Below are 13,808 nucleotides of genomic sequence, written 5' to 3' on the forward strand. Positions count from 1 at the left end.
GACAAAGAGGATGTTTTCTTCTCCAGACACTCCAGGTTCATGGTGACATCAAGAGACACAAGCAGAGCATCCAAGAGGCAGGAGTAGGGTTTGGGGAGCACTGGGGCCTGAGATTTGGGGGTCACTTCCCAGAAGCGGGAATCAAGCCCTGGTGTGGAGGCATTCTCCTGCCGTCAGGGAGGGAATTTAAGAGCATCTTCAATTTTAGGAGCTAAGATGAAAAGTATTTGGCATTTGGCCCAAGGCTCTTGAGGTCTGACTCTCAAAGAAAGCCCGAAATTTCTGTCTGAACATGAGGTCCTGAATGGTTAAACTTGGCATCTGCAGACATATATCAAAAATGGACTTCAGAACGGCGGGGCGGGGGGAGGGGGGGGCGGGCGGATTAGGGGAAAGTGCATCTGATCTTACTCAGCTCTGCATACCACATGAGTCAAGCTTTCTGTGGCTCACTGTTTGCTTAATGGGGTCTACAGTGATGGATTCTTGGAAACACACCCTTCACGATCAGAATTCAAAAGGAGGCATTCAAGTCAGCTCCCAAGAAATTTGCTGCAGAACCCCAGGCATTCAGGCCCCCAATGTGAACAGGCCAAGTCATCACTCAGCGTCCATCAATGCCCAGCGAGGCTTGTGGGGCTCAGCGATGCTAAAATGTGTTTCCAGGGTGGGTTGACCGTTATACCATTCTTGGGGAGGATCGCAGGCAATTCCAGATGTTACCAAAGTAGAGATGGAGATGGTAGCTGAGTAATCGCTTGCCAGCCCCTAAGTGCAAAGCAGTTTTCATTTCAAAATCCCAGTTTGCTTCCTCCATCTGATAGACTCATTTTTTCAGCAGTCCAGCCGATGACATCATCATCAGAGCGGGGGTTTATGTAATTTAAGGCCACCAGGCTTCCAAGGTGCTTCCCAGAACAGAAAACATCTCCAAAGACAGCTCGCACCATCAGAAAGCCCAGCTGAAGTTGTGATCCTTTTCATTTTGCCTGAGTAAGTAAATGAGCATCTTTTTTACTTTCTCTTTCAAAAGTATAGAAGGTCCATATCTCAGAAAAAAGTTTCCTTTTACAACTTATACTGGCTGAGTTTTCAACTTTATGTGGATGTATTTTTTTAAACATAATTTTAAATCAATTTAAGAGACCTGTATCCCATGCCTCCTTTGGGTTTTAGCTGCTTTTCCAGAAGAGAGGAGGAAAGATGTTTGAAATAAGAGATTCTTTCCAGCAGCTCTTTACCTCAAACTCACATGAGACATGTAGAGACTGAATACAGCTATCAGAGCTCCGTGTGGACTCTGACCAGTTACAGTCTACGGATTCTGATTTATAAAAATCAGATCAGTCTCTGAGGATCACTTACAAAGTTTCATAACACTCATAGCTGGTTGGGTTATTTGTGGATTGAAAACAGCATCTTATATTGAACAAGGTATTTTATTTCAGGTAAACATGGGAGGGAAGAGAGATAGTTTCACATGTGCAAATTTATAAGAAATGTTGTGTGTTGGTTACTCTGTTAAAATGGAGATAGGCAAAAACAAACATGTAAGGATTTTACAATGTTATAAAATATTAGACAAAATAAGCCTACTTCTCTACTAAGAGAAATTGTGTTATCTGGCCATTTGTGGTGAAACATGATCAAGGTTTTATGATTTTTAGAGTTAGATGAGGCCTTCTTGAGAAATTTTAAAAAGAAAAATATAATGAATATTAGACTCTTTACTATTCATAAAAATATTTAAACTTTTATTTTTTATGAAAATTGTCCTTTGAAAATGAGTCTATTGTTATATAGATATTCAAAGATGAGGATTAACTTATGTAGAAAAAATTGAGCAATTTTTTGAAGTTTTGATTCCAGTACATTTTCCCTCAACTTAAACATTTGAGAAAATCAAAAGTAATGGAAGGGAAAAATGTATGAAACTGAGGAATTGTTTTGCTAAGTGATATGCTATGATGTTATTTTTAAAAACTATTTCTTGCTGAATTAATAGACAAAAATTAAAGATAAATTCTAAATTAAAAAAAGCAATACCTTATGATGTCACTGGGTTGACATCCTTTAATATCTGTGTCTGTATTTCAAATGCATTTATTGTCACCTCACTGTTGAAACTAGAATTAATTTGAAGAAGGCTATTTTATTGAAGAAGCAGCACATGCCAATATTTTCATGTGGGGAACTCAGAGAATACCACATGGAAATTACAGAATAAGTCATCTCTAATAGATTTGCCCAGTATCACTTATGAGTTTTTCAAATAGGATCAAATATGACTAATAATATCAATAGCTGCTGGATTCTGACCACATTCTATGTGCCAGGCAAATATCAGAGCTAAAACTCGGAGCAAACAAAAGATTTCTGCTTTCTGGCCATCTTTGCATAAACATGGGCAGCAGCTGGTAAAGACCTCCTGAAAATAAGCTCGGCTTGAGCAGACTCACTGTGGCTGCACCGGACACAGACACAGCCAGGCCCCCTGGGATGGAGGGGGGTGTCTGCTGAACCAGTCAGCTTCGGTCTCTGCAGGTGGCATAGGTAACAGCCCCTGATTTTCTGGGCAGGATGAAGCCTTGCCCCCTGTATTAGTATCCAACTGGGGTTGTAACAAATTAGCACAAACCCAGGGATGCCAGTGGTAAAGAACACACCAGCCAACGGCAGGAGACATAAGAGGCACAGGTTCGATCCCTGGGTCAGGAAGACTCCCTGGAGAAGGGCGTGGCAACCCACTCCAGCATTCTTGCCTGGAGAATCCCATGGACAGAGGAGCCTGGTGGGCTACAGTCCAGGGGATCGCAAAGAGTTGGACATGACTGAGCAACTGAGCACGCACGCACAGTGGCTTGAAACAGCACAAAATTCTCTTACCGTTCTGGAGGTCAGAACTTTAAAATCAGCTGCGATGGGCTCAAGTCAAGGTGTTGGCAGGGTTGGGCTCCCTCTGGAGGCTTTTTTGAGCTTCTAGAGGCCGCCTGTGTTCCTTAGCTCGTGGCCCCTTCTCCATCTTCATAGCATCTTCTAATCTTTTTCTGACTCTGACCTCCTACCCTGCCTCCCTGTTTCACTTATAAATGGAACCACTTTCACCTGTGATGACATCAAGCCCACCTCCATAATCCAGCATCTTCTCCCCATCTCAAGGTTCTTAACTCAATCCCATCTGCAAAGTCTCTTCTGCCACGTGAGGGGACATATCTGCAGGTCCCAGGGACCAGGACATGGACCTCTTCGGGGACTGTTGTTCTGCCAACCCCATGTCCCTGGGGTTTGGCCCCAGCTTTGGTCTGGCGGTGCCCGGGCAGCCCCTGCTTCTTGCTACCCTGCGGTCCCTGAGGAGCACAAAGGAGCCGGGCCACATCCACAGCCCCCCAAGGCCACCCTCTCCTGCCCTATCCCACACTTCAGAGGGGACTTGACCTCCCATCTCCCATGTTCCAGGTGACCTGAAGGAGGAGGAAGGGGAGAGAAGCTAAGCAGAGCGATCGGGGGGCTCTCTCGGTGCCCACAAGAAACCCCTTCCCTCCCTGCAGCTCCTTCTTAAACCCCTCGGGGGTGAAGACTCCGAGGCTGGAGATGAATGAGAACCCCACCACCAAGAAGCCAGGCCTCCTGGAGCTCAGCTTTCCGAAGTTAGTGGTTTAGTTTCCTAGTGCGCTGAGTTCCAGGTAGCCCCTGAACTGGCCCACAGCTCAGCAAAAGCAGAACAGGGCTCTCTCGGTACTTTCTAACCTAGTGTTCCACCAGCAGAGTAGCCGACGTGAAGGAGAGGCTTCTTACACTGGAGGGACCAGGATACTTGTCAGCATCACTAGTGTGCTATTATTGCTACCGTCGTCCCGCCGTTATTGTTGTTGTGCGGTTTAGCACTCTTTGAGCCTCATATTGGATGCTTTGCAACGTGCAAGGGGATTCTACAGGCGGGATCTCATCAGTCCTCACCATGACGCTTTGTAACAACCGCTGTTACTCCCATTCTACAGATGGACAAATTGAGGCTCAGAGAAGTTACCTGGCTTGCCCCAAATCACAGTTTGGGGGACCCAGGACCTAAACCCAGGCTCCCAGACCCCAGGTCTGTTCTCTTTATGGTCACAGCACACTGGGTGAAAGAGGCCTGGGCTCTGAGCTGAGCCTGGAAGAAGAGCCATGGGTAAACAGACTGGCTCCCGTCGCTGGGTGAACGTGGGCAAGTCACTTCCCTTCACCTCTGTTTGCCTGTCTGTACAATGGGCACAAAGACAGCCGTCCTCCTCCCAGGCAAGTTGCCAGGATTGGGCTCCCTAAAGCCCAGCACACCCGCAGATCACAGGTGTGGCTACCAGTGAAGGATCAGGTCTGGCTCACTCTGCACCCCAGTGTCGGGGGAGACTGGCGGGGAGGCGCTGTGCGGGCTTTCCCTGGCACATAGAGCTTCCTCGGCGTGAACAGAGAGGCACACAGGAACGGCAGGACGCCCAGTGGCGGTTTGAGGAGGCAGCTCCCACCCGTGTGTGTGGTACAAGGGGGCTGCTGGAGGCGGGGGCTGTGCTCACCGCGCTCCTGAGAAGTCGGGTTTCCTGGGTGTGTTGCTTTCCTGTGGCTACGATGGCAAATCGCTATTAAACACTTCCAATAATTATACTGACAGAGTTATAAAGTAGTTCAATGAAAAGCTATTTTCAAAAAATACGCATATGTAATTACATTGGGTTGGTCAGAAAGTTCTTTCAGGTTACAGAAAAACTCCAGCTTTTTGGCCAATGCAATATATATGTGCACGCATGCGGGCTAAGTCGCTTCAGTCGTCTATGTATATGTATATATACATTCACCAGTGAATTAGTTATATTTTATTAATATAGTTATAAAGTGCTTGCATGCGTGCTCAGTAGCTTCAGTCAAGTCTGACTCCGTGTGACCCTATGGACTGTGGCCAGCCAGGCTCCTCTGTCCATGGGATTCTCCAGACAAGAATACTGGAGTGGGTAGCCATGCCCTCCTCCAGGGGATCTTCCCAACCCGGGACTGAGCCCACATCTCCTGCATTGCAAGTGGATTCTTTACCGCCTGAGGCACCAGGGAAGCCAGTTATAAAATAGTTCTAATTAAAAACTATTTTCAGGGACTTTCCTGGTGATCCAGTGGCTAAGACTTCACGCTCTCAATGCAGGCATCCCAGGTTCAATCTCTGGCCAGGGAACTAGATCCCAGATGCCACAACTGAGGCCTGGCACAGCCAAATTAAAAAAGAAAAAAAAAAACTATTTTCAAAAAATTTATGTATGTATGAATGCATGTGTATATACACATACACACCAACAAATTGGTTATAAATGTTACATGGATGGAGTTATAAAGTAGTTCTAGTAAATGTTTCTCCCCCAAAAATCTAAATACGTACATAAATATAATAGCAAAATGAAACATTTTCTTTATGTTAAACATTACAAAATATTTTAAGCAAGATAATTACTTTGGGTACCTTCCCATGTGCTATCATCAGTTTCTTAGGCTTTTACGTGACTCTCATATGTCACTGGCATTTTCAAAAGAATGTGTTTTTCTTTCAATATGGTCTTATCATTTTGAATGGTTCCGTATAATTGCCTGAATTTTTTCTTCAAATTTTATGGTTAATAAATTTAAATTAAGCACCTTCAATTGACTCTTCTCTTGGACCAGAATATATTTAATGAAGATGTTCTCTGCAGGTGTTGAGGTATCTGACAAACTCTGAGCAAATTCTGCTAAGCAGAGGCTATTCTCAAGTCTGATACTTTGCATATGGAATTATGTAAATATTTCAACCCAGATATTTTCACAGGTGCTGTCTTTTTGCCTTCATTTGAGCTCCTTCAACAAATATTTTTAGTATATTAGACTCTTCAAATAAGTTGCAGCTACTTAAAAGTTTTGAATGCTTTGTCAAATTCAGATGGTGCAGATTATGGGCTTTCACAATTTCACCTCATTTTTGTATGGAATATGAACTTCTCCAATTGAAAAGATTCTTCCCACAAATTGAGATATTCCAAAGCTCATTATAGAATTCAAAAATTAAATTTTCTGTATCATTTGATCTCCCCTCACTTACTTTGATCATTTTCTCCTTTCCTTCTGTGGCTATAAATTTCAATTATTTTCTGCATAAAACTTTATTTTCAATAACTACGCTCTGCTAAAAGCTCAAGAAGCTGTTGTTTGGTGCTCCGTTCCTCATTGATTTAGAACAAATTCATCAAAAATTCTCATCTCTGCTATAACAAATAGTCTAATAACATTTTAGGGCACTTAGAAGCCACATCTTCTAAAATTGATTGATGAAGGACAGCAGAGAAAGAACATACATGCTAAAGTTGTTTTTACTTCCTCATCAACTTCATCACAAAAGTTTGTAGTTCAGTAAATCTGAACTACAAAACTTATGCTGTAAAACTTTGTAGATCTTGTCAACGATAATGAAATTTCGGGCCTCCCAGGTGGCACAGTGGTAAGGAATCCACCTGCTAACGCAGGAGATGCGAGAGATGTGGGTTCGACCCCCGGGTCGGGAAGATCCCCTGAAGGAGGAAATGCCAACCCTCTCCAGTATTCTCGCCCGGAAAATTCCATGGACAGAGGAGCCTGGCAGGTTATAGTCCGTGGGGTCACAAAAAGTCTGACACGACTGAGCAACTGAGCATGTACACACACTTAATGAAACTTATTTGTATGCAATTACAAATTGGGTCTGCAACTACAACTTGTTAGAAGTACATTTCTGCTTCACTGGTCTCTTGTTTGAGCAAGAATATTGTTTCTATGACACTGGGCCCCACCAAAATGTGTGTGATCATCAGAAAAATACAACTTTCTTTCCAGTGTGAACAATTTAAACTGAATTTAGAACAGCATTCACAAAATGTCCATTTTTTCACTTTGCCAGGGTGAACTTTCATAAGTTTTGCTTTGATTCCATGAACCGGATTAAAAACTTGAATCTTAATTGAAATTGACTGACTTTTCTATTTGAAGACAGTTATCAAACTGGCTCCATTTCACTGCCTGTGGATTTCTTATGGAACTTTCTCATTAATCAGCTATCACTTCTATTGTAGTGTGGATACAAGATAGCATGACGCTAAAAATGAGCTGACTTAAAGAATACTTACTTGTTTGCCCTAAGTGAAAAGTCATCCTTCCAGGGTGACCTATGACAGCATCTTCTGCAGCAATGAAGTGAAATTGATGTTTTCGGGCTGATCTTTGAAAAGTAACAGTTTCTGAAGTAGCAGCTTCCTGTCAGGTTTCCTTGTGGCCAGAGAAGTCACTAAAGGCCCCCTTTGTGATGTAAACATCAATATTTTGTGCAAGTTACACATTTATCATCAATTTCCCAGAGACAGAAGTTCAGGACTTAAATTGTCATTAAACTTTTTTGCTCATTGCTGCCAGAAGAGCTTATTGCGAAATTGTAAGTATCACCAAATAACAAAATAAATATGTTGCTGTGGATTTATGCCCGGAAATCAATGACAAAGTAAGAGCATTCCTATTATTCTTTATGCTCTAGGTCAGAACTCTTTAAGCCGCAGACATCTATAAGCCGCCTCCTAACCCCTCACTTCCTGTGTCCTTTGCTGACCGGTCAACTGGCAGCCTAGCAGCTGGTTCTCTTCTCTGCCTACACTCTCGCTTGGTGATTTCACCCGGTTCTGTGGCTTTAAATACTAAACACCATCCATGTGATTACAACTCCCAGTGATGGGGACTTCCCCTGCTGGTCCAGTGGCTAAGACTCTGATCTCCTAGTATAGGGGGTTTGAGTTTGGTCCCTGGTCAGGGAACTGGATCTCCCAAGCCACATTTAAGAGTTTGCATGCCGCAACTAAGATCGAAGATCCCTCATGCCACAGCTAAGACTCAGTGAATCCAAATAAATATAATAAATATTAAAAACAAAGCAACAACAAAAGAAACACCTCCCAAGGATGCGGATGTATCACTCTCAGACTTGGTCTCTTAACACCAATCATGTGTAGCTCACTACCTTGACATCCCCACCTGATGTCCAACAGACAGCTCAGCCTCACATGTCCAAAGGTCAAGTCCTGACCATCTCCCAAAAAACTTGCCCTGTCTCCACTCCATCCAGCTCAGTTGATGGTGAGTTCATATTTCCAGGTTCAGTTCATCTCAGTCACTCAGTCGTGTCCAATTCTTTGCAACCCCATGGACCACAGCACGCCAGGCCTCCCTGTTCATCACCAACTCCCGAAGTTTATCCAAACCCATGTCCATTGAGTCAGTGATGCCATCCAACCATCTCATCCTCTGTTGTCCCCATTCTCCTCCTGCCTTCAGTCTTTCCTAGCATCAGGGGCTTATCAAATGAGTCAGCTCTTTGCATCAGGTGGCCAAAGTATTGGAGTTTCAGCTTCAACATCAGTTCCTCTAATGAACACTCAGGACTGATCTCCTTTAGGATGGACTGGTTGGATCTCCTTACAGTCCAAGGGACTCTCAAGAGTCTTCTCCAACACCACAATTCAAAAGCATCAATTCTTCTGCACTCAGCTTTCTTTATAGTCCAACTCTCACATCCATACATGACTACTGGAAAAACCATAGCCTTGAGTAGATGGACCTTTGTTGGCAAAGAATGTCTCTACTTTTTAATATGCTAATAACTTTCCTTCCAAGGAGTAAGCATCTTTCAGTGTCATGGCTGTAGTCACCATCTGCAGTGATTTTGGAGCCCCCAAAAATAAAGTCAGTCACTGTTTCCACTGTTTCCCCATCTATTTGCCATTTCCAGGTTCTCAGGCCCAAAATCTAGGCATCATGCAACCCCTCCTTTCTCATGACACATATACAATTGGAAAATCGTGATGGTCCTATCCTCGGAACATGTCTAATGCCTGGCCACGGCTGCTCCTCCCGGGCTAACGGGTTTGTTCCCTGTGCTTCCTGTCATTGCTTCTCTCCTCCCACGAGGCTAGAAGCACCTTGAGGGCGGGGCGGGGGGGGCGGGGGGGGGCGTTGGCTGTTTGTTACTGCTTGTCCCAAATGCCTAGAACCATGCCTGGCACATAGTGGGTGCTCAGTACATAGTTTTCCAGTAGATGAACGAATGGAGGGACCCGTGGTTTTGACCCGATGTGAGTGGCATAGCATGTGGCTTTCAGTGTCACAGCGAGAAGGTCAGACGAGGAAAGTCAGGCTCAGAGTCACAAAGCGATTACCTAAGTCTGCAGAGCCAAATAGACTCTCTGGAGATCAGCTGTCTTATGCGGTATCTTGTGTTGGATACTGTGAGCTGTGCCCAGCTGAAGAACTCTCAAGCATTGCTAAGGATAAGCAAGATGATAACACTAGCTAACAGGTAGCAAGTGCCTACAGAGAGCCAGAGACCTTTTGAAGCACTGTGCATATATTAGCTCATCCAAATAGGGGGAGGATTTTTAGGTGTGAAGCCCCAGAAACCCCACACCTTCTACTATTGACTCCACCCTCTCCATCCTACTGGTCCCAGTTCCAATGGACCAACATCTCCACTAGCCAGGACTCTTCCTTGCTTCATTCTGTCTTCAGCCATCAAGCACTATCTCCTGTCTGCCTAGATGGTGAGCACTTTCAGGGGTCTGGGCCCTGTATCTCCAGTGCCTGGCAAAGTTCTGGCACAAAGTAGCTGCTTGTTAAATATTTGTTGAACTGCTAATCATAATAGTATGGTTGTAAATAAGACTCATCCTCCCCTTCCACTTAGCGCTTCCTCTAGGCCAGGAGACCAGGTCAAGTTTTCCGTAGATACAGTCCTTGACATAATCCCACAAGAAGGATATGATTAGCTCCAATTTTCAAAAAGGAAAATAAAACTCAGGGGGTCTAGGTGGCCCACACCACGTGGTTGCGTCAGGATTTGAACTTGGGTTTCAAAGCCTTCGTCTTTTCTTTTATACTCAGGGTTGGCAAGCTTTTTCTCTAAGGGAAAAGTGAAAGTGTTAGTCATTAGTTGCTCAGTCTTGCCCGACTCTTTGAGATTCCATGAGCTATAGCCCACCAGGCTCCTCTGTCCATGGAATTCTCCAGGTAAGAATACTGGAGTCGGTAGCCATTCCCTCCTCCAGGGGATCTTCCTGACCCAGGGATCGAACATGAATCCTGCATTGTAGGTGGATTCTTTACCATCTGAGTCACTAGTGAAGCTCTAAGGGAATGGATGATTAATATTTGCAGGCCAAACAGCCACTGTGGCAACCACTCAACTCTGTACACCCATGGCTGATTCATGTCAATGTATGGCAAAACCCACTACAATATTGTAAAGTAATTAGCCTCCAATTAAAATAAGTTAATTAATTTACAAAAAAAAAACAAAAAAACAACTCTGTTATTGTAGCACAAAATGTAAATGAATGAGTGTGGCCATGTGCCTTTAAAACTTTATTTTCCCAAACCAACCGGAGGCAGGCTGGATAGGTCGCGGATTAGAGTCGGCTGCCTCCCGCGTGATGCTCCGATGCTCCGTGCCTTGCAGGTCACCGTGGATGGCGTCCTGGGCCCTCCTGGAGCTCCAGACTCCCAACCAGAGCCAGCCCCTGTCCCCGAACGCCACGTCCTGTGACGAAGCTTGGGAAGCCTGGGCGCTGCTTCACAGAGTGTTGCCCACCTGCGTCCTCTCCATCTGCCTCTGTGGGCTGCTGGGGAACCTCTTCGTGCTGTCCGTCTTCCTCGTGGCCCGACAGCGTCTGAACGTGGCAGAAATCTACCTGGCCAACCTGGCAGCTTCTGACCTGGTGTTCGTCTTGGGCTTGCCCTTCTGGGCGGAGAACATCCGGAACGAATTCAACTGGCCTTTCGGAGCCTTCCTCTGCCGCCTGGTCAATGGCGTCATCAAGGCCAACCTCTTCATCAGCATCTTCCTGGTGGTGGCCATCAGCCAGGACCGCTACCGCGTGCTGGTGCACCCCATGGCCAGCCGGAGACGGCGGCGGCGGCGGTGGGCCCAGGGCACCTGTCTGCTCATCTGGGCCGTGGGGGCCCTCCTGAGTCTCCCCACGTTCCTGCTGCGCTCCGTCAAGGCTGTGCCGGAGTTGAATGTCTCTGCCTGTGTGCTGCGGTACCCCCACGATGCCTGGCCCTTTGCAAGGATGGTGGAGTTAACCCTGCTGAGTTTTCTCCTCCCCTTGGCTGCAATCATTTTCTTCAACTATCACATCCTGGCAGCCCTGCGGGGGCAGCGGGACATCAGCAGGATGAGGTGTGGTGGGCCCAGGGATGGCAGGACCACCGCCCTGATCCTCACCCTCGTGTCCGCCTTCCTGCTCTGCTGGGCGCCCTACCACTTCTTTGCCTTCCTGGAATTTCTGTTCCAGGTGAGGGCTGTCAGAGGCTGCTTCTGGGAGAATTTCATCGATCTGGGCCTGCAGTGTGCCAACTTCTTTGCTTTTGTCAACAGCTGCCTGAATCCAGTGATTTATGTCTTTTGGGGCCAGCTTTTCAGGACCAAAGTCTGGGAACTTTATAAACGATGCATTCCTGGGAGTCTTACTCCAGTAGCCTCGTCCCATAGGAAAGAGACCCTCCAACTTTTCTGGCGGAATTAACACAGCAGGGAGCCAAGAAATGTGGCTTCCTTATTCATTATTACTGACATCATAAAGATGGAGAAGGGGGCAACAGAGGGTGAGACGGTTGGACGGCATCACCGATTCAACAGACATGAGTCTGAGCAAACTCCGGGAGTTGGTGAGGGACGGGAGGCCTGGTGTGCTGCAGTCCACGTGGTCACAAAGAGTCGGGTACGACTTAGCGACTGAACAGCAACAGCAGACTGGATGATGCCCCACCCACCCGCCCACACAAACCAGGACCTCGTCCCTGGAGCCTGGGAATGTTTATGCAGTAATGGGGACTTTGCAGGCATGATTAAGCTAAGGATCTTGAGATAGGGAAGTTACCCTGGCCTATTTGGATGATTCTAGTATCATCACAAAGGTCCTTATAAAGGGCAGGCAGAAGTGTCAGAGTCAGAGAAGGTTGGAAGGTTGCAATGAAGGGGCCACGAGCCAAGGACTGCAGGCGCCCTGTAGAGGATGAAATGGCAGGGAAATGGACTCTCCCTGGAGCCGCCAGCAGGAACAAGCCGTGCTGACCTCCTGACTGCAGCCCAGTGACACTGCTTTGGAGGCCTGGCCTCCAGAACTGGAAGATAATAAATCCATGTTGTTTTTAATAAGTCACTGAGTTTTGTTAATTTGTCACAGCGGTAGGAAACAAATTTCCAATAAGCATCTCTTATTGCAATTCCATTTGTCCTTCCAAAATGTTCTAGGTGAACTGCCAGGATCAGAGAGATGATAGAGCTAGAGATCCTATCTGCAAGGAACTTATGGAGATCAAAATAATTATAGTATTAAAAAAGTAAATGAGAAATTGTGTGCAGGTGACACAGACCCGTACCTGGGGCATTCAGAGGGAAAGAGGATGGGCTCCTTCCAGGGTTACCAAAATACAGGTTGCAAAGGGAGTAAATTGTGAGCCAAGTTAAGGGGTAGAATCTGGTACGGGCTTCCCCAGTGGCTCAGCAGATGCAGGAGATGCAAGAGATGCAGGTTCCATCCCTGTGTCAGGAGGATCCCCTGGAGGAGAAAATAGCAACCCACTCCAGTATTCTTGCCTGGGGAATTCCATGGACAGAGGAGCCTGGAGGGCTACCAGTCCACGGAAGTCACAAAAGAGTTGGACACGACTAAACAACAGCTAAACAACAACTGGAACCTGGTACATGGAGAGAGGGAGGCAGAACCAGGACACACAGGCAGGAAGTGCGGGCTGCAGGTGAAAGAGAATTGAATGCTTCCATGCCTTTCTTGCTGCCAGGGTCCCGCTGGTGACCCTGAGAAAGTCTGCCTTCCAGGAGCTCGTGGCAACAGGGATGAGAGTTAGGAGAGCATCACAGAGCGGGACCATCTGCTGTCAGGTGACAGCAGGTGCTCTGAGGGCACACAGAAGGGGTGTCCAGCCTCGGGGGCGGGGAGGGAGCCATCCAGAGGGGCTTCCTGGAGGAAGAGACCTAAAATCCCCAAAGACAAACAAAATGGGGGAAAGGAGTGCTCTCAAGAAAAGAAACAAATCAGACCCAGAGGCAGGAGGGTTCACAGGTTAAGAGGGAGGAAGAAGGAAGGTAAGATGAGGCTGTCAGGGAGGGATTTGAGGTTTGAGGAGAAGCAGGTGTTGGGAGACTCTCTGATGGTCAAGGGCAGGAGGGAGGCATGGAGGTGTTTCAAGGACTGCGAGCACCTGGCTGGAGGCATGCATTTTTTCTAGATAATCATTTAAAAAAATTTTTTTTTAATTTGTTTATTTTGGGCTGTGCTGGGTCTTCCTTGCTGCTCTGGGGCTCTCTCTAGTTGCGGCAAGCGGGAGCTCCTCTCTAGTTGCAGGGCAAGGCTTCTCGTGGCAGTGGCTTCTCTTTTGTGGAGCACGGGCTCTGGAGTGAGCGGTCACTAGCAGTTTCGGTGCATGGGCATAGCTACATCTCTGCCTGTGGGATCTTCCCGGATCAGGGGTGGAATCTGTGACCTCTGCCTTGGCAGGGGGATTCTTCACCACTGGACCACCAGGGAGCCCGCATGCCTTTCTTATGTGAGTTAATCACTCTGGCCAACCTCAGTGGGCCCGGGTATGGCAGACAGTGGACTGCTCCAGGGCTGGGATTTGTCAGATGAGCAGCCATTGTTTAAGGGTGTTGGGGATTCTGGTGGCGCTATGGACAATGACTAAATTAGGGGAGTAAATGAACGTAGGAGATGAGGGAAGCGGAGTGA

At 46.6% G+C, this 13,808-nt stretch overlaps 1 protein-coding gene across 4 annotated transcripts in view; it reads left to right on the forward strand.

Moving 5' to 3' along the window:
• BDKRB1 (bradykinin receptor B1) overlaps window positions 1–12,218 on the forward strand; it is a 57,590-nt gene extending 45,372 nt beyond the window's left edge. For 2 of the 4 annotated variants that reach the window (XM_061159383.1, XM_061159380.1), the window contains 2 exons: window positions 842–993; window positions 10,517–12,218. In XM_061159383.1, coding sequence (XP_061015366.1) covers window positions 10,527–11,585 — 1,059 coding nt within the window. In that variant the 5' untranslated portion in view covers window positions 842–993; window positions 10,517–10,526 and the 3' untranslated portion in view covers window positions 11,586–12,218. Of the gene's footprint in view, window positions 1–838; window positions 994–10,516 lie in introns of all 4 variants that reach the window. The other 2 variants (XM_061159382.1, XM_061159381.1) reach the window with 1 other exon arrangement.
• Window positions 12,219–13,808: the final 1,590 nt, after the last annotated feature.

Source organism: Dama dama, chromosome 13 (genome assembly GCF_033118175.1).
Source record: "Dama dama isolate Ldn47 chromosome 13, ASM3311817v1, whole genome shotgun sequence".
Taxonomy (NCBI): Eukaryota; Metazoa; Chordata; class Mammalia; order Artiodactyla; family Cervidae; genus Dama; species Dama dama.